At 44.7% G+C, this 26,122-nt stretch overlaps 2 protein-coding genes across 2 annotated transcripts; both read right to left on the bottom strand.

The window, feature by feature from the left end:
- Nucleotides 1-6,654: 6,654 nt before the first annotated feature.
- Nucleotides 6,655-7,739, bottom strand: LOC144095322 (uncharacterized; the record flags this gene model as incomplete). The annotated part of the gene is made up of 1 exon (XM_077629094.1): nucleotides 6,655-7,739. A coding segment is annotated over one exon (1,002 nt), but the record flags the coding sequence as incomplete, so codon positions are not given.
- On the bottom strand, nucleotides 7,616-10,931 carry LOC144093672 (uncharacterized). The gene is made up of 4 exons (XM_077627262.1): nucleotides 8,484-10,931; nucleotides 8,252-8,419; nucleotides 7,890-8,067; nucleotides 7,616-7,799 (listed from the first exon to the last, which is right to left on the bottom strand). Exons 1-4 carry the CDS (start codon nucleotides 8,627-8,629, stop codon nucleotides 7,740-7,742), a joined length of 552 nt encoding a protein of 183 aa, XP_077483388.1. The 5' UTR covers nucleotides 8,630-10,931; the 3' UTR covers nucleotides 7,616-7,739.
- Between the last annotated feature and the right edge of the window lie 15,191 nt (nucleotides 10,932-26,122).

The raw sequence follows: 26,122 nt of genomic DNA, 5'->3' as shown, positions 1-26,122 counted from the left end.
GAAGAAAAAGCTCAAACATCTTTTCAACGACGATCAGATGTCGTCAATGGAGCGGCTGTCAAATCAGGGATCGCGGTGGAATATGGTTACCCTTTGCCCTCAGAACGCACCCTGCAAAGGCACATCGAACATGCAAAGTTTCGACCCGGACTTCTTACTGATATTTTGGAACCCCTCAAGATCAAGGTAAATAGTTACCATACACCAAGCCTGTTGTACTGTGAGCTTGCCTGGTATCAGGTCGCTTTGGCTGGTTGATTTTGACAGTTTTACCTTTCTTTTCATTGTTACGAAACTAATATGTTGAACAGTTATACCTATAGGTTTGGCTGCGTTTCTGCTTTTTTTTAGTGGTGTCTCCAGCGCGCCTTAAGTTTGTATGTTTACTTGATACATTAATACAATCGTGAGCTTACTTTCACTCATTCCTAACAGCTGTTTGCATTCTACAGGTGAATCTCATGAAGCCGGAGGAACGCCACGCCATTTTGATGGTAGACGAGATGCAGATCACGTCGGGTCTCGTATATGATCATTCATGCTGTGAAGTCTTGGGCGCACCCACACTGCCTTTGTCCGATGGTTCGCTTCCTGATGACTGCTTAGCCACGCACGCTTTGGTATTTATGCTGGGAGGTCTTTCCACCAGATGGAAGCAAACCATCGGATATCAACTGACCGGCAACTCTATCCATACTGCCAGCTTTAAAGCTCATGTAGTTGACCTAATTACCGCCTGCGAGTCTATCGGGATCAATATTCATGTTGTTGTTTCTGACATGGGCAGTGCGAATCAGGCACTTTGGAAGTTCTTTGGAATCACCGTCGGAAAGCACAGCAGGCCGCGAACCAGTTGCCCTCACCCCTGTGATCCACAGAGAAAGCTTTGGTTTATGGCCGACGTACCACACTTGTTGAAAAATCTAAGAAATCATTTGACAAAAGGCCAGCTCATTTACCTTCCCAACGAAATTGTGAAGAAACACGATTTGCCGACAAACTGCGTGAACGTCGAGTTTATAAAGGCCCTTGTGAGGCATTGACGAAAAGGATAACATAAAGCTCGCGCCGCACTTGAACGCGACTGTTCTTGACCCAAATCATTATGATAAAATAAAAGTAGGCCGGCTTTTTCTCTTTTCATAACGACACGGCTTCTGGTTTGCGTCTGCTTGAGGAAAAGGGAATAATTCCCAGAAATGCGCGTACTACCGCGTGGTTCATTGAAACAATATTTAGGTGGCTTCGCCTGATGACCTCACGAACGACAAACCTCGCTTTCAGCCATGCGGTTGAGGAGGCTTATCAAGACAGTGTATCATTTTCGCACACGACAGCCGAAATGTTCTCTAAAATTGTTATTGGCAACCAAAGCAAAGCAGTTTGGAAGCCTGTACAGACAGGAATCATTTTAGCCACAAGAACGTCTCTGGAAGTCCAAGATGCTCTTCTCAGCCAGTACAACTTTCAGTACGTCTTCCTAAGCAGATTAAGCCAAGATGGTGTCGGAAATTTGTTTTCCACCCTGCGTGCGAAAAATCCGGTCCCGCGACTGTATGAATTTAAATGCAACCTGAGGAGCGCAACTCTAGCGCAGTTCCTCAAGCCCAGCAAGCATGGTGGCTATTCTGAAGAGGAGGGCTATTTGTTGATAAATTTGCTGGACACAAGTGAGGAAAAACTCACGACAAGCAACATTCAAGCCCCAGAAGACCTTGTAGACTTAAGTCCTGAAGTAGAGGAATCGATTGCCTACCTCGCGGGTTACGTTGTCTCCAGGCTGACAAAGCGGATGCAGTGTGAAGATTGCCACAAATCATTGGTTCATAATGGCACAACTGCCAAGTTTATAGAATTCAAAAATTTTTCTGAGCACCATCAGTCTCTGACTACTCCGTCTCAATGCGACATTGAGGTCATCAAAGTTGCTGAAAACTTCGTCCGCAACAATAAAGAAGCGCTGATACATAATTCTGTAAATGTGGCCGAGGTGCAGCAAAGCGTTACTCGAAGCATTTCAGGGCAAACATGCTTTCCTTCTTGTCACAACGTGATTCCTAATATTGTTGAGATATTCTGCAATCTGCGAATGCACATTCTTGTCAAAACCGAAGCGTCAAAAAGATTTTCTGCTGCTGAAAGTGCGAAATGCGCCAGCAAGAGTGTTGGCATGCGTGCCGCAGTGTCCACCATCAAGTGAGGTGGCAGTAAGCGCTTCCGCAAGACGTAAATGGGGTGCAACTGCCTCTGTAATGTTGTGTACGTAATCTGAGCCTTAGGAGATGACTTAAAATTCAAACGCCACAGTCGGTACCCACTGATATTGATTAAGGCAGCTTTTTGCGTGTTGTATGAAGCCAAGCTTACCAATATTCACTGCAGATATATTGCTTTTTTCTAAGTATCACTTGCGCATTTTATCTGCTACAGTCAGATACAGCTCAATAAAGAAACTAGAAGGGGACCCTTCAGCAAATAACATCGACCAATTTTTATGACGGCGCGGTTAATCCTATTTCACACAGAAACCTACCAGCCATATGCGATGTCACATTAGGGGATTAACCAAGACGTCGTAATAAATGGTTCACGCCGTTGGTTGGAACGCACCCTTCGAAGGTTTGCTGCTTCGTTTTTAGATTATTTCGCATGCGAGGCCAGGACGGAACGAATCACCAAAGCATCCACGCATTGCATCATCTTCTCTGCTGATAGCGACTGGACTCAAAACGTGCTAGTTCCTGTACCTGCAGCGTGGCCTTTGTAAAAAAAATTCCGCAATTTTTAACAGACAAGCTCAAGATTTCATTGTCCGTCAACTCTCAGTTGCATGAAACTACTGTATACCTGTACAAACTGACGTTGATTTGAGCTATGACATACATCACTGTTGTAGTTCCATGAGCATGTTTTTCTCATCTGTCATCAATGCAACATAGTACATTTCTGCGCTAGCGTAGATGCTGAATATTATGTGATACTCCCGTCTGTTACGTGTATCTTGTGAATCAAAGTTCTTGTGCCCGCACGAAATAAATCATCCTGCTGCCCATACTCTCATTTTCTTTAATAATACATTTTTTTGTGGTGCCTAATCAACATACCAGCTTTATATCCCCTACTACATACTGGAACGAAATTTTGGGGTCAAGAACAATATTACATTATCGAGAGGCGTTTATCGTGCCTAGAGAAATAGAATGCATTCTCTCATAGGTAAATTATTAACCTTCCTTGACACTAGTTTCTAATAATGTTCAATGAATTGCGCTCGATGGATGGTTGTCCTTGATCGCATTGAAAGTGCGCAACTGTTTTATTCAGTGAACAGACTAGAGTGCAAAAACCAATTTCACACTGATGAGACAAAAGTATGGACGGAAGATGCACTCATGACTAATTTATTGTAAGCTGGTGCGCGCTAAATAAGGCCTACTGCACGCAAGTATGCACAAGCAAAGAAAAACATTTCGAAGCAGTTCATATTCAGCCTAGTTATAGTGTTAGCTGTTTTGTTGAGAAGTTTATCTTTAAATTTGCCTAGCTAGCATAATGCATTGCACTTGCCCTTATTTTCCATCTATAGTGGAATGTTTGGATGTAAGTGCAGTTAAATAATTAGCAATAATTCAGGTCGATAACTTGCGCAGCTCATTTGCATTCAACCTAAGCTTTCGAAACGTATATGACTCGATGCTACAAAGCGAAGGGTGGTTTTGATTGCATATAGCTCATTAACGCTAATTAATAGGGATCGCTAACTGACTTAGAGCATCTGCATTCATTCTAAGCTTTTCAACGGTATATGACTTGATCATATAGCTCAAAGTTTGGTTTTATACAAAATTAACTAATTAACGCAGATTAATGCAGATCGCTAACCAGCACAATGCTATTACACTTGGCCTAAGATTTTTAACGGTATAGGACTCGATGCTGCAGCGCAAATTTGGGTTTTAATTGCAATTTACTAAATATCAATTAATTTCGCCCGGTTATTCGTCAAAAGAATTGTGTACTTAACCAATGATCCAAACTAACGGTTGATCACGTGGCATATACTATGCTTAGACAGATAGCTTGACAGTAGCGAAATAGACCAAATCCCGCTTTGACCTTCTCTGATCTTGAAGTTCAAAACACCATCCTGGGTCGTTTTCCGAAATTTTACCGCGGTTACAGTGTTCACGCTCTAAAAAAACAAGCACTGACAAAGTCAGAGGCAGTACTAGATCAGGTGCACAAAGCAAAACACCTTATCATGTGACTTAAAAAGTGTCTGCAGTAGAGAACTCGCCTGAAAGCTTTGCTTACATCAGTATTCACCAATCAAACAGTTCTAAGAAGAAACCAATCTCTTCATGAACGTTACTTTAGGCATTCTCAATGCTTTTCTGGCAATTTTTCAAATATTTTGTGCACTCCTGGAGCGCAGACCTGGCCCAAAAACACGCGCTTCACTCACTGCTGCGGCCGGCCAGCGGGCGCCAGGGAGAAAAAGCGTGCCGTGCGCAGAGCTCGCAGCAGCCGCGCGAGGAGAATCGAGGAGGAAAGCGCGGCGCGGAGGAGAGTGTCGCTACTTTCAAATTATCAAGGGGCTTTACGTCGTTCGGACCTCTGGCGCCATCTGGGGAGTAGCTGCTCAAATGTGGCAGGATTACTCCCGCAGTCAGCGGCTCGCGCTGCGTGTTTGACACCCAGTGATGGCGGCAAACAACGTGCCGATATTAATTTTAGCCGGGTTTCGGGAGCTACACGACCTTGGCAGCTTTTTTCGTGGAAAGAATTTGCAGAAAGGAAGACTTCTATTTGAAGCGGGGCACGTCTACGAGGTGAGGGAACTGCTCGACTCGCAAGGATCGGAGGTGGCAGCTAGGTGCATACCGCAGACGAAAATCAACGCACCGGCGAGATGCGTGAAGCTCAGCCTAAGTACCTTCGTTTTACCGTGTGGTAGCATGGAATTATAGATGACATAATGCTTGCAGATCGACGGCAGAAGACGAATCTTCGCGGGGAGCTGCGATTGCCGTGCTGGCATCGCAGGGAAGTGCAAGCACGCCGCGGCAGTTGCCCTGTACATACAAGACGGCAAATGCGACTCGAAAAGCTCTCATCCACGATCGTGGGGCGTACCGGCGTCTCGTAAGGCATACCCGAGGCACTCTAACGTTGCTGTCCCCAAAAAAGAAAAAGGTGAGGAACTTACCAGCTGTGTTTACTCTGGAAAAATATTTTCGCGCAAGTTGATGAAAGTTCGAGTCTTTTTATGTTGCGATTTTTCAGTGCGTGCAAAGGAGGTTCCACTGAACCATGTCACACAATATTTCGGTGACCTCAACTGCCCCTTAATTGATATGTTGAGCGCAGAAGAGTGTATGCCAGCTGAGCCCGCTACAACCCCTCCTCATAGCTCTCCGCAAGCCCTGGTGCTTTTTGAATGGGAGAGGATCGAGAAAGAGTTCCACAGCTTTACTGTCATGCAGTGTGGAAACAAAATACTTCTTAAACGAGTTAACTTCCTAGAGAGGTTTGTATCCTAGTGTACAGTACTTAAGTATTCGTATTTTTTCTTCTCTAAGAGAACCTAACTAAAAACAAAGATGTAGTAACTGCTATAGTGTCTGGCTCGCTATGCCCCCCCCCCTCCCCACAAAGGCTGTCAGGCCCGGAGCGACGAATTTATGAACGCTACGTCGCTGTGTCGCCTGAAGATGTACCTGACCTGTCAGCTAGGACGGCGCTTGATCGTAGTCTTTGGGCTAATGAAAGGTTTCCGAGAATTACTGCTACAAAGGTACAGAGAAGTATCTTGCAGCTTGATCAATTTTCTGACTGTGACACTGATTACGCTAAGACAGACGTGGTCTTATCCTTGCCTTTTGTCTTCTGCAGGCACACATGATTCTGACCTGCTGTAAAAGCCTCTCCGAGCGTGCAAAGAGCATTCTTACCGAGGTGCCGTACAATGGCTACCAGGTGCAGTATGGGCTGTTAAAGGAGCCATCAGCCCGTAAGGCGTTTGAAAAGAAGCACGACGTGAATGTCGCCCAATTCGGCCTGGTAGTTTGTCCTGGAGAGCCGTGGCTTGCGTGCTCCCTCGACGGCATTTTCAGGTAATCACTTTTATCGGGTTGTTCTTCCAAATAGAAAGTTTAACTTTCAGGGATGAAGACGGCAGTGCAGTGCTACTTGAAATCAAGTGTCCATTCTCAAGAAGACAGCAGAGCTGAGCTTGACCAAGAGACCCCTGCTGAAATACCTGTGCGGTGAAGACATTCTGGATTTAAGACGCAGCCATTCGTACTTCACACAAATACAAATCTGCTTGCATGTGCTAGGCTTGCAGCGCTGCTACTTTTATGTACACACAGAAGTGGACTCACTCACAATCCTTGTAAAAAGAAATTATGAGTTCCTGTCATCTGCTGTGCCCAAACTGCGAAACTTTTATTTTGAGCACTTTCTCAGGGCATTGCATGAATGTACAGACATGTGATGTTTACTTATTTTAATGTTGTTCGTGTAGAGGCAATATCCTTTTACAAGTGTCGCCATCCCATCACCAACAGAGACCAGAAAACAGTGCCTGTTAATGAGAACTGCTTTATTTAATTTCTACACTTTTCATACAGTGACATGTAAAGACTCATATATGTCGCAGTAAGGGCAGTCATTTTGACCCTTCTTGTGTATATAAAAAACGTGCAATAAATTTTTTTCCCTTTTCAGCCTCATTATTTCGGTGGCTTGGAAAAAATGGGCGCCTTCAGGTTTGTTAGCACTGCTAGTACATGAAGAATCTCATCAGCATAACCAGTCAGCTCATGTGGTATCCTGCGTGTAATGATATCAAAAATTTTCAGCCTCTGAATTACTCCTTCCACATGAATGCGCACGGAGGCAGTTTCATATGTGGCATCCACCTCAGACTCCGTGAAATGTGGACTGGTAGCAAAAGGTGGCATCACCAACGTTGCATCCTGCGAGCCAACACCTGTTTTTATGCCTGGAAATCCTTTAACGGCTAAGACGAGATCTCCTGGTTCAAGAAGAGACAAAAAACCTGATTCAACTGTTAGCGTAGTATCACTAGTTCTACCTCCAAACCCCTTTGAAAGAAAAGTTATAAGGCCGTTCGGAGCTATTCCAACAAGGTACTTGATGGTGTGCCTTCCTTTGTAGTCTGAATACCACAGGTTTTGTTTTTCAATTCCTGGAGGCACTTCAGTTTCAAGTTCAGTGCTATCTATAACAACTCTGCATTTTGGATAGTGTACTTTGAAGCATGGAGGTAATGTGGCCAGAACGGCTCTTTGTGATGGCCAGTATAACCATTTCCTTGTTGCAGCATGGATGTTTACAAGTAGACCCTTGAAGATGCGAGAGGCCGTTGTTTTGTGGACGCCAAAGAGAACAGCGAGAACAGAAAATGGCAGCCCATGTTTCAGTTTGATCAGAAATAACAGAATCTTGTTCTCAATGGACAACGCACTCAACTTTCTTGGAGCAGGTGGCAGTATGCTTAAAAGCAGAGCAAATAATGAAACATTAATCGCTGTCAGCGCATGAAAGGCGTTTTCATCGTGTTGAAGAGATCTGAACCCCGCGAAGAAAGGCTCTTTGCACGCTGGTCCAGTGCTTTTGTCCGAAAAGCCTGGACTGCATGAGCTGCCCAAGCTTGTGCTGCACACTTCTTTGTGACTTATGTAGGATGAAGCATTTCCATCGCACAACTCTCACATAAATGTGAAGTTCACGCTGAAAGTAACATTGCCGTCTTCAGTCATTGTTGAGGCCTGAAACCAGCATTTTAAAATTAGCTTAGCACACCAGTCAAATTAAATGCAATGAAAAGCACAAATTGCATGCAGTAAACTTTTGCTTACATCCACACGATGTGCGTCATCTGCAGACTGGCCGCCGACGGAGGCCACTACGTTGTCACTGTAAAGCGGGCAGTCTGAAATCTGTGGTTCGGGGCTTGAGACACACCCTGTTTGTTGACTGTCATAACTGGATATCTGTCGCTCCTCCTGCATCTTTTGATTCTGGCGCTTTCTTTTTCTGGCAAAAAATAAATAAATAAGGACCTCGTCGCTCTGCATTTGTGGGGTAGTCACAGCCAAACAATATTGGTTCACTAAAGCACCGCGATCACGCAACCAAATCAACTGTCAATGCACAAAATGAGGTGGCATTAGCCACAATACGTCAAGCTGAGGGCAAATTCAAAAAATATATGCTCTACCTCGTATAGCGGTCGCTTGACAGAGGCCCACTCGTCGCTTTATATGCAGCGGGAAATATCGACGGGTGGTAAGCAGGGTGGCCTTCTTCATTAGATTTCACACCAGCGAAGAAATGCTTGCTGCATATCCTGCTATGCACTGCCGGTCTCCAGTTGCTGCCGTCATCGCTGTAAAAGCAACACATTCATCGTTAACGCAATTCGCGTATCGCCGGAACATAAAACAGCTTACTTCTGCCGTCGGACGAGCGCGATCCAGCGGTGACGCCGTTCTATTTCATACGGTCGGCTCGGAAACCTATAAAACTTCGTTCCTGGTGAGTTGGTGTACGTGCTGTTGCAGCCCACGACGCAGCAATTCGTGTTGCATTTCGGCATTGTTCTGAAAAGGTAACAGCTACGCGCGAAACAGAGACCAAACAGGCTTTCCGAACGCCAGCGGGCCGATCGTATCCTTCCGAGTGTGCGCTCGCCGCCGTGAGGGGCGCCCTAGTCGGCGCGGGAACGACGTTCGCTACGAGCCTATAGATACGTTCTCACAAGTCGTAGCCATGCCCGGTACGCGAATTTCTACAAATGCTTTCTTTGAGCTGTCATCTCTTGCCTATGTATGTCCACTCCGTCCCGAGCATAGAAAAAAAGAGGCAGAAAAGGCAATCACAAATATCCACGAATGGGAGTCGAACCCGCGGAGACGCGAACAAAGGCCACTGCGCGAGACTACTTGGATATCGATCGGCGCATTTTATTTCCATTATGGTGCTTACTGCCCGAGGTTATGTATGCATATAAAGGGGCTATGTACATATTATTTACTAAGCACTCAGCTGGTGGCTGCACAGCACTAGCTTGACAAAAGGCAACACAACTAAAAGCCGGCAAAGATAGACACCGCCTCAAAGAGGAAACCAGTCCGGTGGAAAGTCGCTTCTCTCATAAAAGTCCTAAGTTGTACCCTGTGATGGTACACAAATGAGACTATCGCCGCCCGCGAACACGCCTCGTAATAAACTGCCCCGCACTCTGTACGTTGCAGAGCGTCGTCTTCGTCAACTTCCATCTGCTCCGTACCGCGGCACTGCCCGCTCATCGTTGTCTTCTACATGCATCACAAATCTGTGCTTTCGCAATGATTTGGATGTAAACAATCACTGTAGATTTTTCTTGTCAGCGTAGCGTGGACATCGCCAGGCGTTTCGAATTATCGCTTAGCATAAAATAATTTCCAAACGTTTGCTATCTTTTGCTGACTTTTGAAACGATCTTCATGTCAACATTAAGTTTGGCGGCTTTCTTCATTTCCCGAGTACTTTTTCGATGAATTTCGTTAATCCAACGCTATGTACAATGCTGAGCCAGGTTTATTTTATCGTTTTCTCTATCGAGCGCAACCGCTTCTATGCCTGTGTTCTGTATTCACATTTTTACAGCTAACCAACCTACAAGATTTCACACACTGCCTCAGACAGAAACAGTAATTTAACTTCGTCTAAACCTAAGCTAATTAAATAGCACTTCGTGCTTGCGAGGCATGCGTCATCGCTTTTTACTTAACCTGGTCAAATGGCGCTTGCTTTAGACTTTTTAAGGGAATCGCTTTGGGATCGGTGGAGTGGCTGGCAATATGCACGGCAGACACCGCTAAAGTGGTGGTCTGTCCTGGAAATCCCACTTAGACTTGACGCTGTACAAAATGTCTCGCCTCGATCGACCTCACATGTCATGCTATGTGTAAGGTCGCATGCGACGTGCCACCACACGGGTGATGTGCCGTGTCTGCACGCAGTCACGCCTGATTGGACTGGGCGACACTCTTTCAATGCTAGAATTCCCATTGAAATAGCTCTAGCTATGCAACAAGTACCTTTTCAAATAAATTTTGCCTTTAAATCTGACGTTTTGGAAGTAGTTTCATCGCTCTGTGGCTATAACAACAGACAGCACATGGCGCAGCAGTCAATGGATAGATAAGAGGCCAGAGGGAGTGAATACTGGAGGTGATACGGTTGATAGATAGTTGGGAGGGGAGGGAGAAAGAAATAGGGCATATTGGTTGCGAGGCTTGTTTTTCACTTTTGTCAGAGGCGCGGGGTGGTCAATTATAGTTAGGGGTCGTGAGGGAGCCTCGAAGGAATGGTTGTGCACGCGCTGTAACAGCAAGTTTTTCTTCTTTGTTAGAGGCATGTTTTTGGGTTTTGTCGTGCTGTTCAGGTAGCAGCATTTGACGTCACTCCGCCAGTAAGAAAATATTGCACCACCTTTCGGGGCTTTCTTAAGATTCAGTACATAATAGCAGCTCAGCATTTCATGAGCTTTGTCATGTAGGCATTATTTGAACGTGAGGGGTTAAATTTTAAACGGAACAGAGTAATTTTATCCAACGAGTTGTTTTCGCAGCATTGCCATACAAGCTAAAGTTTATTGCTGCCATTATTCAAATCACCCTGGGGCCGCCTCGGTGGCTCAGTGGTTATGGTGCTCGGCAGCTGGCCCGAAAAACGCGGCTTCGATCCCGTCCACGTTGGTCGCACTTCGATAGAGGAGAAATTCTAGAGGCCCTTGTGCTGTGCAATGCCAGTGCACGTGAAAGAATACCAGATGCTCGAAAATATCCGGAGCTCTCCACTACGACGTCCCTCATAGCCTGAGTCGCTTTGGGACGTTAAACCTCGTAAAACCAAACGAGTTAATCCCCCCACAATAACGACCAAAATAAAGTTATGGTCTGATACATATTTCCTTGTTCTGTTGTGCGAAAAACTTTTTTTGACTGTCGATATTTTGTTCACTGAAGAGGGCTAGGTCGGGCTGGTTGGTGAATGTTGACGCAAACGACTGGACAGCATCAACGGTACGGAAGAGAATACAGACACCATCGCATGTGTATGTGTTCTTCTTTTCTGTCCCGTCTGTTAGCGCATTTCAGTCGTTACCAGCAACATGTATTTTTTCTTTGCCTATATTCATAATAATTCGAAACTATTCAGTTCGCAGGCAAAAATGCGATACTCGCACACCCTACAAGGTTCTCGCTCTGAAAGAACAAAAGTCACTGGCTTTTTTCCTCCTCTCTTAGTCTGTCCAACAGCCATTTCTCAGGCGCCAATACATGCCGCGAAGGCGGGCCAAGACCATGTGGATTGAGTACTGAGGAGAACAGAACGGCGTCAGAGGCATGTATGTAGTAGTAGTGGTGGTTTTATTGAAATAATGACGAAAAGGAAGGAAAATATTTTTGCTAGCCCCGGCATATGCCATCGATACTGAAGCACCTGAGCTGGGGCAGCGGATAGCAGGATAGCAGGCAGAATGGGGAAATGAAATGAAAGAGGTAGAAAAAACTGTGTTATACTCTGGTGCTTCTTTGTGCGGACGGAAAGAACATTAGGAAAACCGCGGGGGCTCTCGGGGACTCTTTTCTTCATGGCTTGAAGCCCTTTCAGTTTCCTGGAACTTTCCTTCGCGGTTTAAGTGGTCCTTTCAGCTCCCCCAAATCCCCTTTCTTCACGCTTGAAATTATTTCAGTCGGCTCGTGGGGGAACGCGCCAGCACTAAAGAGCATGGAGGTAGATGCCTATTTTCGACGCTCGTCGCGGCGCGGGGCTGGGCGCGCAGGCGCTCTGCCGTACGCCTAGGATGTGCCCATCGAGTTGGGGCTTAAGGAAAACATTTCCAACGCGCTGCCTTTTTCAGTGAGTGAGCAGATGAGAGCCACGGCCACTCGGTGATGCGGTTCCATCGAGTGGCCGCATTGGTAGCAACCGTTGCCTCCACAAGCTGGTAGAACAGCGGGCTAACGGGGTCGCATTTTTCATTGCAGCACTGAGGCTTCAATTTTGGATTTCGACGTGGCCTCTTTGTATGTCTGAAATTTACTTGACCTGAAATAAAATAATCGAAAATGTTTTACGGCCGCGAGTGAGTTTCGAACCCGAGGCGGCGAGAACGCATACGTTTTGCTGGTTACTGCGTTAAGCGTGGCCCGCATGGAGCGTTTTTCCGGGCGATTCGCCGGCGTCGGCGGCAGCGGAGCGCTTTTTTGCCGCCGTCGACTGCCACACCGCCGCAGCCGAACATTCTGCGTCATAAAATACCAGTCTCTTGCGCTGTATTTTGGATATCGTCGTCTTCATCAGATGCATCTATGCGCAACGGAACCGAACACTGAAACAGCACTGAAAACCGAAGTGCTAGCACTCCTAGTTGCAACTGGCTATACAAAATAAACCGCGTGAATAACACACTTGAACTCCAAGGTAGTGCTGCTCTCAGGCGTGGTTTGAGCAAACGACATCACCTGCAAACTTGAGTCGACGGCCCCGCACCACTGGCAGGCCGATATGTTGGTGGCGGCAACAAGCACCGTCATGGGTGCCACTGGCTGACGCAGGCGAGAAACCATCGCCAACATATCGGCCTGCCGCTGCTGCGGGGCAGTCGACTCAAGGCTGCAGGTGATTCCGTTTGCTGAAACCACGCTTGAACAGCAGGATGGTGGCGCGCAAGTGCGTTAGTCACGTGGTTTATTTTGCAGCTGGGAAAAAGACACAGTGAGGGTTTGCGTATCGTAAACGATGGAAGGGGATGTTTCTGAAGGTGCTCGACGACTCTTGAAATGCAATTTCTTGTCTAGAGTCAATATTTATTTATTTAGATAATTAAACTTAATTGAACTAATAATTAATTGCGAAAAAATTCCTGTGGTGCATAAGATGGCTGTCACCAATATGCAATGGGTTTCACTCGTTTGTTTCTAACCATTTTGTAACCCTTGGATCAAGTTATCTGGGACACCCGGTATATGCCTGTTTATCTCATTACCTAGATTTCACAAAAGTGTCTGCTTAAGACAGTTTGCACTTTCAATAGCGCAGCTGTCATTCCCTGCGGAATCGGTATTAATGTGCAGACATGTGCGCGCAGAGGTATGATGCTGTGCACGGCTGCCTGTGACGGTTTTGCCGACAACTCAGACTTTGCACTTGTGAACTGCAGTCTTTGGTGCACGACTGCTTTTGATTCTTTTGCTCTGTTTGCTGACGAAGGCTTAGCAAAAGCGCTCATTTCATTGTGAAGCTAGCGTGTCGGTGGAAATCACTGAAAACAAATGTTTTATAGAATAGGTGTCTAGTTCCAAAGTGCTATTTCCAAAGCTTCATTTTGGAGCACTTAGGCCTTGCAACACAGAGCAAGCTGAGTGCAGCAATTCGTTGTAGCCCGGTGTGGCGGTGGGCAGCACATCATTGAAACCCTGCTGCCGGCTGGGCAGCCCAGTCTAGCTTTTGTGCTGCAGGTGTGTGTTGTGATAACATTTTGTTCATTTTTGCCATGTCTTGTGCACTCCGGCCCTTACATAGTGCAGGTACTGAGTGTGATGGTGGTTCTTGACGGAGACTAAAACAGAGCGACACTCCGCCAGTTTGTTTGTACTGCATGTACGAAATGCCTTCACAGAATCAAGGCAGCCGCATTTTTGCACGTTGTCTAAAGTTAGTAAGTTAGTTAGTTATATTGATTTTAATGGCGCAAAAGCAACTATGGCTATGATGCGCCAAACACAAGGTTAGGTTTTTGTTAAATGTTACTCTTTTTATAACTAGAGTTTGTTTAAAACATTGGCTTCATTAAGAAACTTAAAAATACTTGAAAGACCAACCAGTGCTTGATCACCTAAAAGCAACTTGGGGTGCAATGGGATGTATTCATTGTAGAGTGTTGTAAAATATTTTTTTCTCAGTTGTTCCAGTTGTGTATATGAAATTAAAATGTGGTTTACAGTGAGTACATCGCCGCACATTTCGCAGAGAGGTTTGTCTTGTTTTGTCAGTAAGAAGTTGTGTGTAAGATGTGTGTGCCCAATGCGTAGCCGACATAAAATAACTTCATTGAAACGTTCTTGATGTCTACATGATTTCCATTCACCTAAAACGGGTTTTATAGAATGCAGTTTGTTGTTTGCGTGTTCTTCCCATGCAGCCTGCCACTTAATTCTGAGTTTACTGTGCACTAATTTTAAAAAATCCCTGTGTGGTATGTTATCTTGTTTTATTTGATCAATTCGAGCTTGTGCTGCGCATGCATCTGCTCTCTCATTACCGACAATTCCAACATGGCTGGGCACCCAGCAGAATATAATGTTATGTTTTTTATTTTAATTATGTTATGTATGATGTTTACTATAATGGGTTCAGCAGCGTTTCTACAGTGCAGCGCTTTGAGCATACTCAGTGAATCGGTGTAAATGACGCTATTTTTAATGTTTTCTTTTACTATTTGGTCTACGGCTACAAAGACTGCATAACTCTCGGCAGTAAAAACCGATGCATACTGTGGCAGTCGTATCATTTTTTCCTTGAATTACTGCACTTCCAAAATGACTTTCTGTTTTTGACCCATCAGTGTATAAAATTCAGTGAAGGTGTCATTTTTCTTGCAGTTCAAAGAATTCTTGTAGTATGAGCTGATGTGGCATTTCCTTTTTATGTAAGTGTGTCAGTGTGAAGTCGCACACTGAAGGCAGGCTGTACCATGGTGGTATATTTTCATATTTTTGTGCAATATTCGGCAGGGCATCCAGTACTCCTAACTCTTCACATTTATCTTCAAAGCGCATTATTAGTGACCGGATGGATTGTGGTTTATTGTTGAATAATCTTTTGGATGGGCACTTGGTAACAATGGGATGGCAGAGATGTTTAGAAAGAGAACGGGTTTTTAGGACGTATGCGCATGTCAGTGTGACTCTTCTATCCTCTAGTGCAGGCTCATTAGCTTCAATGTAAAGACTGTTGTTGCCGGGGATGTTCTATATGCTCCAGTTGATAGTCGTAGACCAAGATTATGAACAGGGTCCAGTCGTTTCAAGTAGGATGCTCTTGCTGAACCGTATACTATGCACCCATAGTCCAGCTTGGAGCGTACCAGAGAGCGATAGATGTGTAATAGGCATGTTCTATCGGACCCCCACCGTTTTCGCGAGAGCACCTTTAATACATTGAGGGCTTGGGATGCTTTCTTTTTAAGGTTGTTAATGTGTGGTAGAAATGTGAGTTTCTTGTCAAAAGTGAGTCCTAAAAATTTATGTTCTGGTTTAATTGGTAGTGTGGCTTGATTCAAGTATAGGTTGGGCTTGAATTGTAGGCCTCGTCGCAATGAGAACAGAACAGCTACTGTTTTTTGAGGAGAGAACTTGAACCCATTTATTTCTGCCCAAGCAGCCAGTTTATTTAGTGTGATTTGTATTTGTCTCTCGCAGGACGATATGCTGGAGGAAGTGCATGCTATCTGTAGGTCATCTACATAAACCGAATACATTATGGACTTGGGTATTACTTTGGCTAACGAATTCATTTTTACTACGAAGAGTGTCGTGCTTAGAATGCAACCTTGTGTTGTGTTGTGTTTAATGGCACATAAGCAGCTAAGGCTATCATGCGCCAGGCTCAAGGTATATGAACACGTTTCTGTAGGTGGGAGGAAACATGGTTGTGTAGAGGACTTAAATTGCTATTTCGTTCTGGTAGTAATAAGATAAAGAAGAAATTTTTTAAATGGCTAAAAATAAACGCTTTCAAGAAGGTCAGATAACCTCAGTAGCCATCCTTGGCTGGGCAAGGATCCTGAAGCTCCCAAACATTCAAATAACCACCTCAGCCCTCTTCTCATGGAATGGGAAAATGGCTGAAATGCATCATATTTTAAAGCAAAGCTGTGGATCAATGTTTAGTTTCTGAAGAACATCTGCTTCTTTTAAAAAGCTAAAAACGGAAGATATGTTAACAATGGCATTTTCGCCTAAAAGCAGCGCTGGGTGTAAAGGAATGTATTCATTATAAAACTTCGTAAAGTGCTTATTTCTTAGTTTTTCGAGTTTTGCACAAGAGAATAAAATATGGTTTATTGTTAGTTCGTCTCCACATCTTTCACAACGAGGTTTGTCTTGTTTCCTTAGTAAAAAAATTATGTGTAATGTGTGTATGTCCAATGCGGAGACGACATAAAATTACTTCAATAAATCGTTCCTGGTGCCTACAGGTCTTCCATTCACCCAGGACAGGTTTTACAAAGTGCAGCTTGTTGTTAACCTCGTTGTCCCAAGAGGCCTGCCATTTTTCTCTCATTTTATTCTGGACTGACTTGATGCAGTCCTTATGCGGTATGTTTACTGGTTTTATTTTCTGCGTTAAGGGCAAGTGCGGCGCTTGCATCAGCCCTCTCATTTCCGCTGATGCCCACGTGACTGGGAACCCAGCAAAACTTTATTGTATGTCCTTGTGAATCAGCTCGTATTACATTATGTATTATGTTTCCTATTAAGGGTTCAGTTGCATTTCTGGGGTTTATTGCTGTAATTACGCTGAGGGAGTCACTGTAGATAACACTGTTCTGTATGTTTTTCTTCAATATTTGTTCTACAGCTAGAGCAATGGCGTAGCATTCTGCTGTAAAGATTGAAGCGCACTGAGGCAGCCTGACTACTTTTTCCCATTTCCCTTGCACTATCGCGCTCCCTACATAGAGTGCTGTCTTAGATCCATCTGTGTAGAAATCTGTGCAATTCTTGTATTTTTCACTTACTCCACTGGATGGGCATTTTGTAACTATGGTGTAACAAAGATGTTTCGGTAGCGACCTTATTTTCAGTACGTATGCACAGGTAAGCATTGTTCTCCTGTTGGTGAGGGTCGGTTCATTTGCTTCTACGTGAAGGCTATTTATGGGTGATGTTCTGTAAGCACCAGTTGAAAGGCGCAACCCGAGGTTTTGTACTGGATCTAGCTTTTTAAGGTATGATGGCCTCGCAGACCCATACACTATGGATCCATAGTCTAACGAAGAGCGTACTAGAGAGCGATAGATGTGCAATAGGCACCTCCTATCGGATCCCCAACGCTTCCGTGAGAGTACTTTAAGTATATTCAGGGATTCGGTGGCTTTCTTTTTTAGGGTGTTTATATGTGGTAGAAACGTTAGCTTTTTGTCAAAAGTTAAGCCTAAAAATTTGTGTTCTTGTTTTACTGGAAGTGTGGTGTCGTTCAAGTGGAGGGTGGGATCAATCTGCAGTCCTCTCTGCAGCGAGAAAAGAACCGCAACAGTTTTCTGTGGAGAAAACCTAAATCCATTTCTGTCTGCCCAAAGTGCTAATTTGTTTATTGTGAGTTGTAGTTGTCTCTCACAAGTTGCCAGGCTAGAAGATGTGCACGCAATTTGAAGGTCATCAACGTAGACCGAGTACATAATGGACTGTGGAATTATACTGGTTAAAGAATTCATTTTTACTATGAACAATGTAGTACTTAAAATGCATCCCTTAGGAACGCCGTTTTCCTGAGTATAATTATTTGAGAGGGTTGCGCCGAGACGAACTTGGAAAGAACGGTTGGATAAAAAGTCGCTCAAATATTTCAGCATCCTCCCGCGGATACCAAGCTCTGCCAGGTCGCGAAGAATCCCGAACCTCCAGGTCGTGTCATATGCCTTCTCCATATCGAAAAAAACTGAAAGGCAGTGTTGCCTGTGTATAAAGGCCTCTCGGATTGTGTTTTCCAGGCGGTCTAAATGGTCGACTGTGGAATATGTTTTTTTAAAACCACATTAGTGGACATCAAGAAGCTCTCGGGATTCTAGAATAAACATTAATCTAATATTTATAACACTCTCAAAGGATTTGGCAAGCCAGCTTGTAAGGGTTATAGGCCTGTAACTGTTAGCGGAGGTTGGTGGCTTTCCTGGTTTTAGAAATGGAACAATAATGGCTTTTTTCCAAGCAGCTGGTATTTTCCCTACTACCCATATTTTGTTAAAAATTTTTAACAGAACGTCTAGAGATTGCTCAGATAGATGGGACAGCATTTCATAATGAATTTCGTCGGGGCCTGGTGCAGTTTGTTTACCTATAGACAGTACTCTCTGTATTTCTTGAAGTGTAAACAAATTATTGTAAGGCTCGTTTGTGCTGCCTGCCGTAGGGTCTGCTTGTTCTTTAATACTTGTCTGAATTCCAGGATCCGTCAGCAGAGGAAGGGTGAACGGGGAATAGCTGCCATTTACTTTTCTGACCGCTCCCACAGTTTTTTTGATGTTACCGAGCTGTTTATGGACGACACATAATTTTGCCAAGACATTTTTTCCACGTTCCGCCGTATATATCGGGCTTTAGCTTTTGCCTTTTTGAAAGTTATTTAATTTTCGTGAGTAGGATACCTACGAAATACACCCCAGGCCTTATTTTGTTGTTTTTTGGCTTCCCAACATTCTCGCGTCCACCATACCTTGTGGTTCTGGCGCACCACGCCTGTGGACAGGGGAATAGCTAGAAGTGCAGCATCGATGATACACTTTGTAAGAATTTCATTGATTTCATCTATGCTAAGTGTTTCTGAGTAAATGTCCTCTAATCTGGCCTTTTCTCTAAACAACGCCCAATCAGCTAGATGTAGCTTCCATCGCCGTGGTTTGGTTGGGATGACTGCAGGTGAGGATGATAGGCTTATAAAAACTGGTAGGTGATCACTCCCAAACGGGTTGTCTAAAACGTCCCATTTAAAATCGCTAAAAACAGAAGGTGAACAAAAAGACAGGTCTAAACTGCTCATTTTCGCAGACGTTGGGGAACAGTATGTGGCCTTTTTCGTATTTAAAAGACATATATTATTCGTCAGGATAAAATCTTCGATTATTTGACCTCTAGCGTCACAGCGTTCGCTTCCCTACAGAGAGGAGTGAGCATTAAAATCCCCAAGTAACAGATATGGCTCCGGAAGTTCTCTGATCAGTTGCTGTATATCATGGAGTGTTAACGTAAAATGTGGAGGAATGTATACGGAACAGATTGTTAGTGTTTTGTAGCTTACGATACTGACTGCAACCGCCTCAAGTTTTGTTTTGAGTTTAATTTCTTGAGCAGGGACACCGCTTTGAACGACTATTGCGACGCCTAACGATAGCCGATTTGCCTGCTCTCGATCGCGTCTAAAAGTTTTATAATGTTTCAGGATATGTACATGTTGTGGACCAAGATTGGTCTCCTGAAGACATAAAGCTGTGGGTAACATTGACCCTAAAATATGTGTTATGTCGCTGTAATTCCGCATAAGTCCTCAACAATTCCAATGGATTAAAAAAGCCATGTTAATGTTTTTGAGAGGAAATGAAAGAGAATTTACTTAAGTAGTGGGCCCGTTATTAGGGGCCTGTCTTTTTTCCGCTCAAGAGAGCTGTTCCGCCTCTGTAGTGGAGGCGGAGTGGCAGTTATATCCATCGCCTCACGCGAGGCGCTGGAGGACCGCTGGGAAGCCGCGGGTTTGTGGGTTTCAGTCCTCCCCCGGTAGGGGGAAGTCCTGCGGGATGCCGACGCATGGACCGGCGCTCCCTGCTTTGACACTGGCAGGGCAGCTTTCGCTGACCCTGCCTGGGGCGTGAATGGTCCTGCCATTGGCTCGATGGAAGTGGCCTCGGCAGGCACCGGGGTGCTGTGTGGTGCACCGCCCCTGCGCACCACATCAGCAAAGCTGGATTTTGCTGTGAAGGAGAACTCGTTGGTAACGGCAAATCGCCTTCTTGCTTCTCTAAATGAAATGTTTTCCTTGGTTTTTATCGTGATAATCTCTTTTTCCTTCTTCCAGGACGGACAGGCCCTGGAGTATGCAGCATGTTCTCCTTCGCAGTTAGCGCAGCGCAGGGCTGCGTCACATTCCTCAGAAACGTGATCCTTGGAAGAACATTTTGCGCACGTTTTGCGGCCGCGGCAGCTCTGTGAGCCGTGGCCTAACCTTTGACAGTTGAAGCATCTTCGTGGGTTTGGAATGTAGTGCCTGACATTTACTTTTAAGTATCCTACATCGATGGTTTCTGGTAATGTACTAGTATTGAATGTTAGAACCAAGTGTTTTGTCTCTATTTCTTTATTGTCTTTCCGGATTTTGATTCTGTACACATCTGAGACATAACATCGGTGCGCTGTTATGGAAACCGGTATTTCTCCGATGCATGCAACGTTTGCGATTTTCGAGTTCTGGGTGTTGTCAAGGAGTTCTAACAATAAGTCTCCGCTGGCTATTTTAGACACCTTGTAGCCAGGGCCCAGGGTGTCTGTTAGGCAGAATGAAGTCGTTTTCTGAGATGACACCACGGACGGTATTGAGGGATCTGTGGGCTGTTATGGAGACTGGAATGTCTCCAATAGAGAGAATGTCTGAGATCTTGGAGTTTTGGGTATGGTCACGGATTTCTAGATTTCTAGGAAAAACCAAGGAGTGAGTAGGATATAGGAGAGTTCTGAGACAGAGATAGGAAAGTGAAAGATGGAGAGGAGGATAGGAAAAGGCGACTGCCGATTCCCCCCGGTCGGGTCAGGCCGGATGTGCCGTCTGCAGGAAGCTGGGGCCAAAGTGGTGTGTTGCCTCCGCCCAGGGGCCTTAAGGGTACAAACGCTCGGCATCGGCTCAACCACCAGGATCCCCTTTTCCCCGGACACGGCGATGCCACGCACGGCGAGGCGCGGGTGCTCGGGTCCGTGGTGATGCACAGTTCACCATCATCCCCTTGTGGGGATGTCCCTGCGGATGCTCGGGAACCCGCGGTGTCGCCACTCACCGTCGCGACGCCTGCAAGCTGCAGGCGCCCCCCTGCGGGGACGTTGTCTAAAGAATCGACTTTGAGGTGCATGTGACCGCTACTTAATGTGCATGATGTGGGTGCATACGCATCTAGTCCACGCTGAAATGCCTGCAGGCAGCAGGGTCTCAGTGTGTGTTCTCGCAGGACGAAAGCAGGGGCGCTTTTAAAATGCACGTGGAAAAAAAAATTAGTTTTTTTGACAGCAATTGTAGGAGGCACGTTTACTAAAGAACTCGTTCATTGTTCGAGATTTCCAGAGTAAACACGCCACAGCGCCAGTTTCTAAACGGCGAAAGACCGAAGCTAGCAGATTTTTGGGAAATTATCCAGTCCAGTCTGTCAATGTTCTGGTCCTATTTCACGACATGCAGCTTCCGCTTCAAAGAACTTTTTCCCAGGTCCCATGAATTTCGTTGAAGTGGGATTTGACTGTGCTTCACTGAGAGAGGCGCCAGAACAGATCACAAAGCAGTATACTGAAGCCATCTGACAAGCTATGAAGCTTTCTATTTACACTAGTACTACTACATGACCAGTGCCAACTGAATAGAGGTTTCAGTGCATATTATGCCAAAAATGTGTGTCTTTGACCTTAAATAGGTCAATTTCTGTTCCTTATGACCCACTATTATAAGAACAGCAGAAGACAGAAGCTTGATCTTTTCTCCAGCTTGATCTATGCAGATGCAAAGCTGCTGGACTGGTATGATACCCATTTATGCTGTAGGACTTTTTATAGGAAAATTTTATTTTATGAAAGCACCAGAGATAATTATTAGTTTTGGAAATAAAGATCTCAGAACTGTAAATATTCGAAACAAAATAATCCTAGTTCACCTCAAAGGCAAGGGAATGGAGTATAAAACAAATTCGACTGACCTTTCTGATGTAGTTTCTGAAAAAAAAACTGGCCTTTAACAGGCCACAAAATGCATGTGAAGTATAGAGCCTACCTTTTGCACTGCCAACAATTTTAATAGTAACTTCTTTCAATAGTACCGTGATAATCATGAATGCCAGCTGCTCTTAGACAAGACAGCCTGGCAGCTAGGTTCCTCTATTTTGAGGCCCCCAGTTCTTGATGCATTTGCTGTCACTGAAGATGTTTGACTCTGTATCGGCATCTCTTGAAGATGCTGTTTGCTATGTCATAAGGGGTTGTATTACGGATCGCTCTAAAAAACGCTCAAAAGTTTCAGAGCGTGACGTCAAAATGACGACACCAAAAGATGCCGACCGCGGAATCAGCCAATAAGCAGCAATGCTGCCAATTTATTTGTACGACAAGGGACCGTAGGCTAACATTTTGCTGTAAAGACTCAGCGAATAAAATGAACAATTATTTATTTTGCTAACAAACTTTATTTTAAACTCAACAACAACAAGCAAAACGAGAATTGCCCTCATTTTTGCGAGAGTTTGCTCTTCGGTCACTTTTGTTGCCGCGAAGTTGCGTTGTCAGCGGTAAATCGTGAAGATGTCAGCCAAAAAACGCAATGAATAAAAGAAAAAATGTTTTATTTTCGTAATAAGCTGAGTTGAAAACTCAAAAAAATGAACGATTAGTAGAAGCATTCTCAGTTTTGCAATTAAACTTGCTGTAGGGTAGATTATCTTACCATGAGTGGGCTTGGCAGCACGGGTGCGATGACATCGCCACACCGTACGCCGTTGTTGTTTGCGCAGCTACTAGTCCTGGCCTACTGTTCCTGCGGAGCAGACATCCGGACTACCGGAGACGGACCTGTGCTTACCTGCTGGACGATGTGGCTGGACCGTGGCGATACCACCCTGATACCTTGGCTCCGACGCTTGGTCTACCCGCCCACCGGTTTCTTCCTCAGCGATGCCCGTCTCCCTCTGTTGCAGCATCACCCTGCCTACCGCGCACCCTCAGATCATGGCCATGCACTTCCGGTTTATCGTCTCTACGTCACCAGCCCTACATAAATCACCGCGACATCGTCACGGCCTTCATTGGGCTTGGCAGCACGGGCGCGATGACATCGCATCACCGTACGCCGTTGTTGTTTGCGCCGTTGTTGTTTGCTGTTGTTTTGTGCTGCCAAGCCCACATGCAGCTTTTGTCATTCTTTGTGACTGTGGACATGTAATACAGGCGCTTCTGCAACTGTCCGGGGATGTCGAGCAAAACCCGAATCCCATTACTCGTGCCGCTGCTGGCGATGAGCTATCTGCTTTGTTAGAAGCTAAAGAATGGACAGGCAACGTTATTAGATGAAGTTAGAAATATCCGGGAAAAGCAGATTGAAAACGATAAAATGTTGCAAGATATAAAAGAAAGAATAACTAACATGCAGATATAAAAAGTGTTCACACGCTCGCAGAGACAAACGCTTGTCAGATTGAACATTTAACTGCTCGAGCAGACGATGCCGAAGATAGGGCGCGGCGAAACAACCTGGTGTTTTACGGGGTGGACGATGAGTGCGACGAAAGTTGGGCGAGCTCTGAGGAAAAGGTGATCGCCTTTTCCAAGGAACACTTGAAATTATGCATTGAAGCGAGGGACATAGAGCGTGCCTATAAACTTGGGTCCTTTTCTCCTAACAAAACGAGACCAATTCTAGTGATGTTTGCCCATTTTAAGGACAAAGAAAAACTGCTGACCACTAACTAGCAGGGCAAACAAGCACTCTAAAATTAGTCTTGCCCAAGGCCTTTCTCCAGCCACTCGTTTAGCCCGGAAACCCCTAATTGAATTTCAAAAGAAACAAAGCTTTCGCAGCACTCTTCGCCACAACAGACTAGAAGCAGGAAAGGACGCATACGTTTATGATCCGGTCAGCAAACAGGTTGTTCTTCGTGCAACATTGCAATTGGCGCGTGCCAACCAGGACTGTACAAAGAAATCCCTCTCTTTCCTTTCCACTAATATTAGGAGCGTGCTACCCAAACGCGACATCCTTGGTAACCTTATCGATTCTTCAGATTGTAATGTGATCGCGTTAACCGAGACATGGCTGAATTCATCTATAGATAATTCAGATTTTTCCTTCCCTCCCAGACTTCCATGTTTCTCATGCCGACCGCAACAACAGACGCGGCGGTGGTGTTCTCATCGCTACTCATCCTGATTTGAATTGCCACAGAGTATCCATTCATACTTCTTTAGAAATCGTGTTCGTATGCTTTCGAACTGCACACCCCCATATCATCCTAGGCGCATGCTATCGCCCGCCTGATTCCGACAGCTCATTCGTGCCCCAGTTCCATGACGCAATTAACTCTAAGTTCTCTGTATCCACATGCCGCTATTGTTATGTTCGGTGATTTTAACTTTCCTGATATTACTCTGACCTGACCTTGCCTCCTCCCTCTCGAAAAATAATACTGAAAGCAATTTTGTTAAGACATGCCTGACTTAGTATGAAAAGGGTAATTATCGAAATTTCAATGAAGAACTTACCAGGTTTTGGGAATTCCTATCTGTTGATTTCTGGACGCGATCTGTCGAGCAAAACTGGTTAATGTTCAAGTCTAAAATGCAGGAACTAATCATTACCTATATTCCAACCATAAGCATTAGCGAGCGTACTTCCACCCGTTGGTTTAATCCTGCACCCAAGCGTCTTAAAAACAAGAATCGCCAATTCCGTACAGCCAAATTTACCAAGAATCCAGAGGCGTGGCAGAAATACCGCACCACGGCAAAATTATATAATTCGGAAATTACTAAATCTAAACGTTCGTTTTATGAAACCACCCTGCCTAACTTACTTCGAACTATCCCAAAACAATATTGGAAAGCAATTAATCCCAAAGTTAGATAAATAAGCTTCATTAATGGATCAAACAGGACAGCCTGTCCCCAGTGACGAGGTAGCGGAATTACTCAATCTAACCTTTTCTTACATTTTTACAAGAGAACCAGATGATAACCTCCCGTATGTTTCCTCGTATAACCATCCCATCATGCCAGATATCACATTTTCACCCCAAGGAATCTTGAAACTAATCGAAACTTTAAAATTGACTTCATCAGCTGGCGTCGACGGCATCAATGCCAAAGTCCTCAAAAGCACCAAGGAAATCACCAGTGTTATTTTGACCCACATTTTTCAGCAGTCACTGTCCTCCAGCATCGTCCCTCATGATTGGAAGGTGGGTAAGATTGTTCCAGTTCCAAAGCCAGGTTCTACTAACTACCGGCCCATATCTCTAACCAGCTTCTGTTCCAAATTTATGGGGCACGTTATTTACTCGCAAATCACAAATTTCCTTACATCTGTTAAGTTCTTTCACCCTAACCAGCACGGATTTCAAAAAGGACTTTCAGAACGCTTGGGCGACGGCGTACGTAAAGCATTCACAGCAATGCGCCTCAACTGCAACCCCCCCCCCCCCCCCAACATACCTGTTGACGCTCTCTTCATCGACTTCGAGAAGGCTTTCGACAAAGTCTCTCACAAACGCCTACTACTAAAGCTTTCACAACTAAATCTTGACCCGCTCGTCTTCAACTGGATACAGGCTTTCCTCACTAATCGTCAGCAGTTTGTTGAAGCCAACAACAAATCTTCACTCTCTGACGTACTCTCTGGTGTGCCGCATGGTACAGTTCTTGGCCCTCTCCTTTTTTTTTAAATTTACATCAATGACTTGCCTAATAATATCTCATCAAACATCCGCTTATTCGCCGACGATTGTGTTATTTGCCGTTCTATAAATAGTGCAGCAGATAATAATGTTCTTCAATGTAATCTATTAAGGCTGGAAGAGTGGTCTACCCATATAACGCGGATAATTAACAATGTTAACAAAACTCTCGGCTACCTACGTCGTAATTTACTTCTAGCTTCACCAGCAGTTAAATTGCTAGCTTATAAAACATTAATTCGGACAAAGTTAGAGTACGCATCAGGCATCTGGGACCCCACTCAACTTAACCCACTGTGTTGAACTTGCGCAAAATCGCGCCGTTAGATTCATCTACTCAAACTAGTTAGTTATATTGATTTTAATGGCGCAAAAGCAACTGAGGCTATGATGCGCCAAACACACGGTTAGAGCTTTTGTTAAAGGTTACGCTTTTTATATCTAAAGTTTGTATAAAACATTGGCTTCTCTGAGAAATTTAAAAATGCTGGAAAAATCAACCAGTGCTTGATCTCCTAAAAGTAACATGGGGTGTAGTGGGATGTATTCATTGTACAATGTTGTGAAATATTTTTTCCTCAGTTGTTCCAGTTCTTTGCATACAATTAAAATGTGGTTTACCGTGAGTTCATC

Source organism: Amblyomma americanum, chromosome 6, assembly GCF_052857255.1.
Source record: "Amblyomma americanum isolate KBUSLIRL-KWMA chromosome 6, ASM5285725v1, whole genome shotgun sequence".
NCBI lineage: Eukaryota > Metazoa > Arthropoda > Arachnida > Ixodida > Ixodidae > Amblyomma > Amblyomma americanum.
Note: the sequence above shows the minus strand (reverse complement) of the source record. Positions and strands in the feature narration are given on the sequence as shown.

Coding starts and splice junctions, on each gene's coding strand:
- LOC144093672 (XM_077627262.1), bottom strand. CDS start 8,629: ATGCCGAAATGCAACACGAATTGCTGCGTCGTGGGCTGCAACAGCACG. Junction 8,420..8,483: donor GCGCTCGTCCGACGGCAGAA/GTAAGCTGTTTT, acceptor TTGCTTTTACAG/CGATGACGGCAGCAACTGGA. Junction 7,800..7,889: donor ATGACGCACATCGTGTGGAT/GTAAGCAAAAGT, acceptor TGCTGGTTTCAG/GCCTCAACAATGACTGAAGA.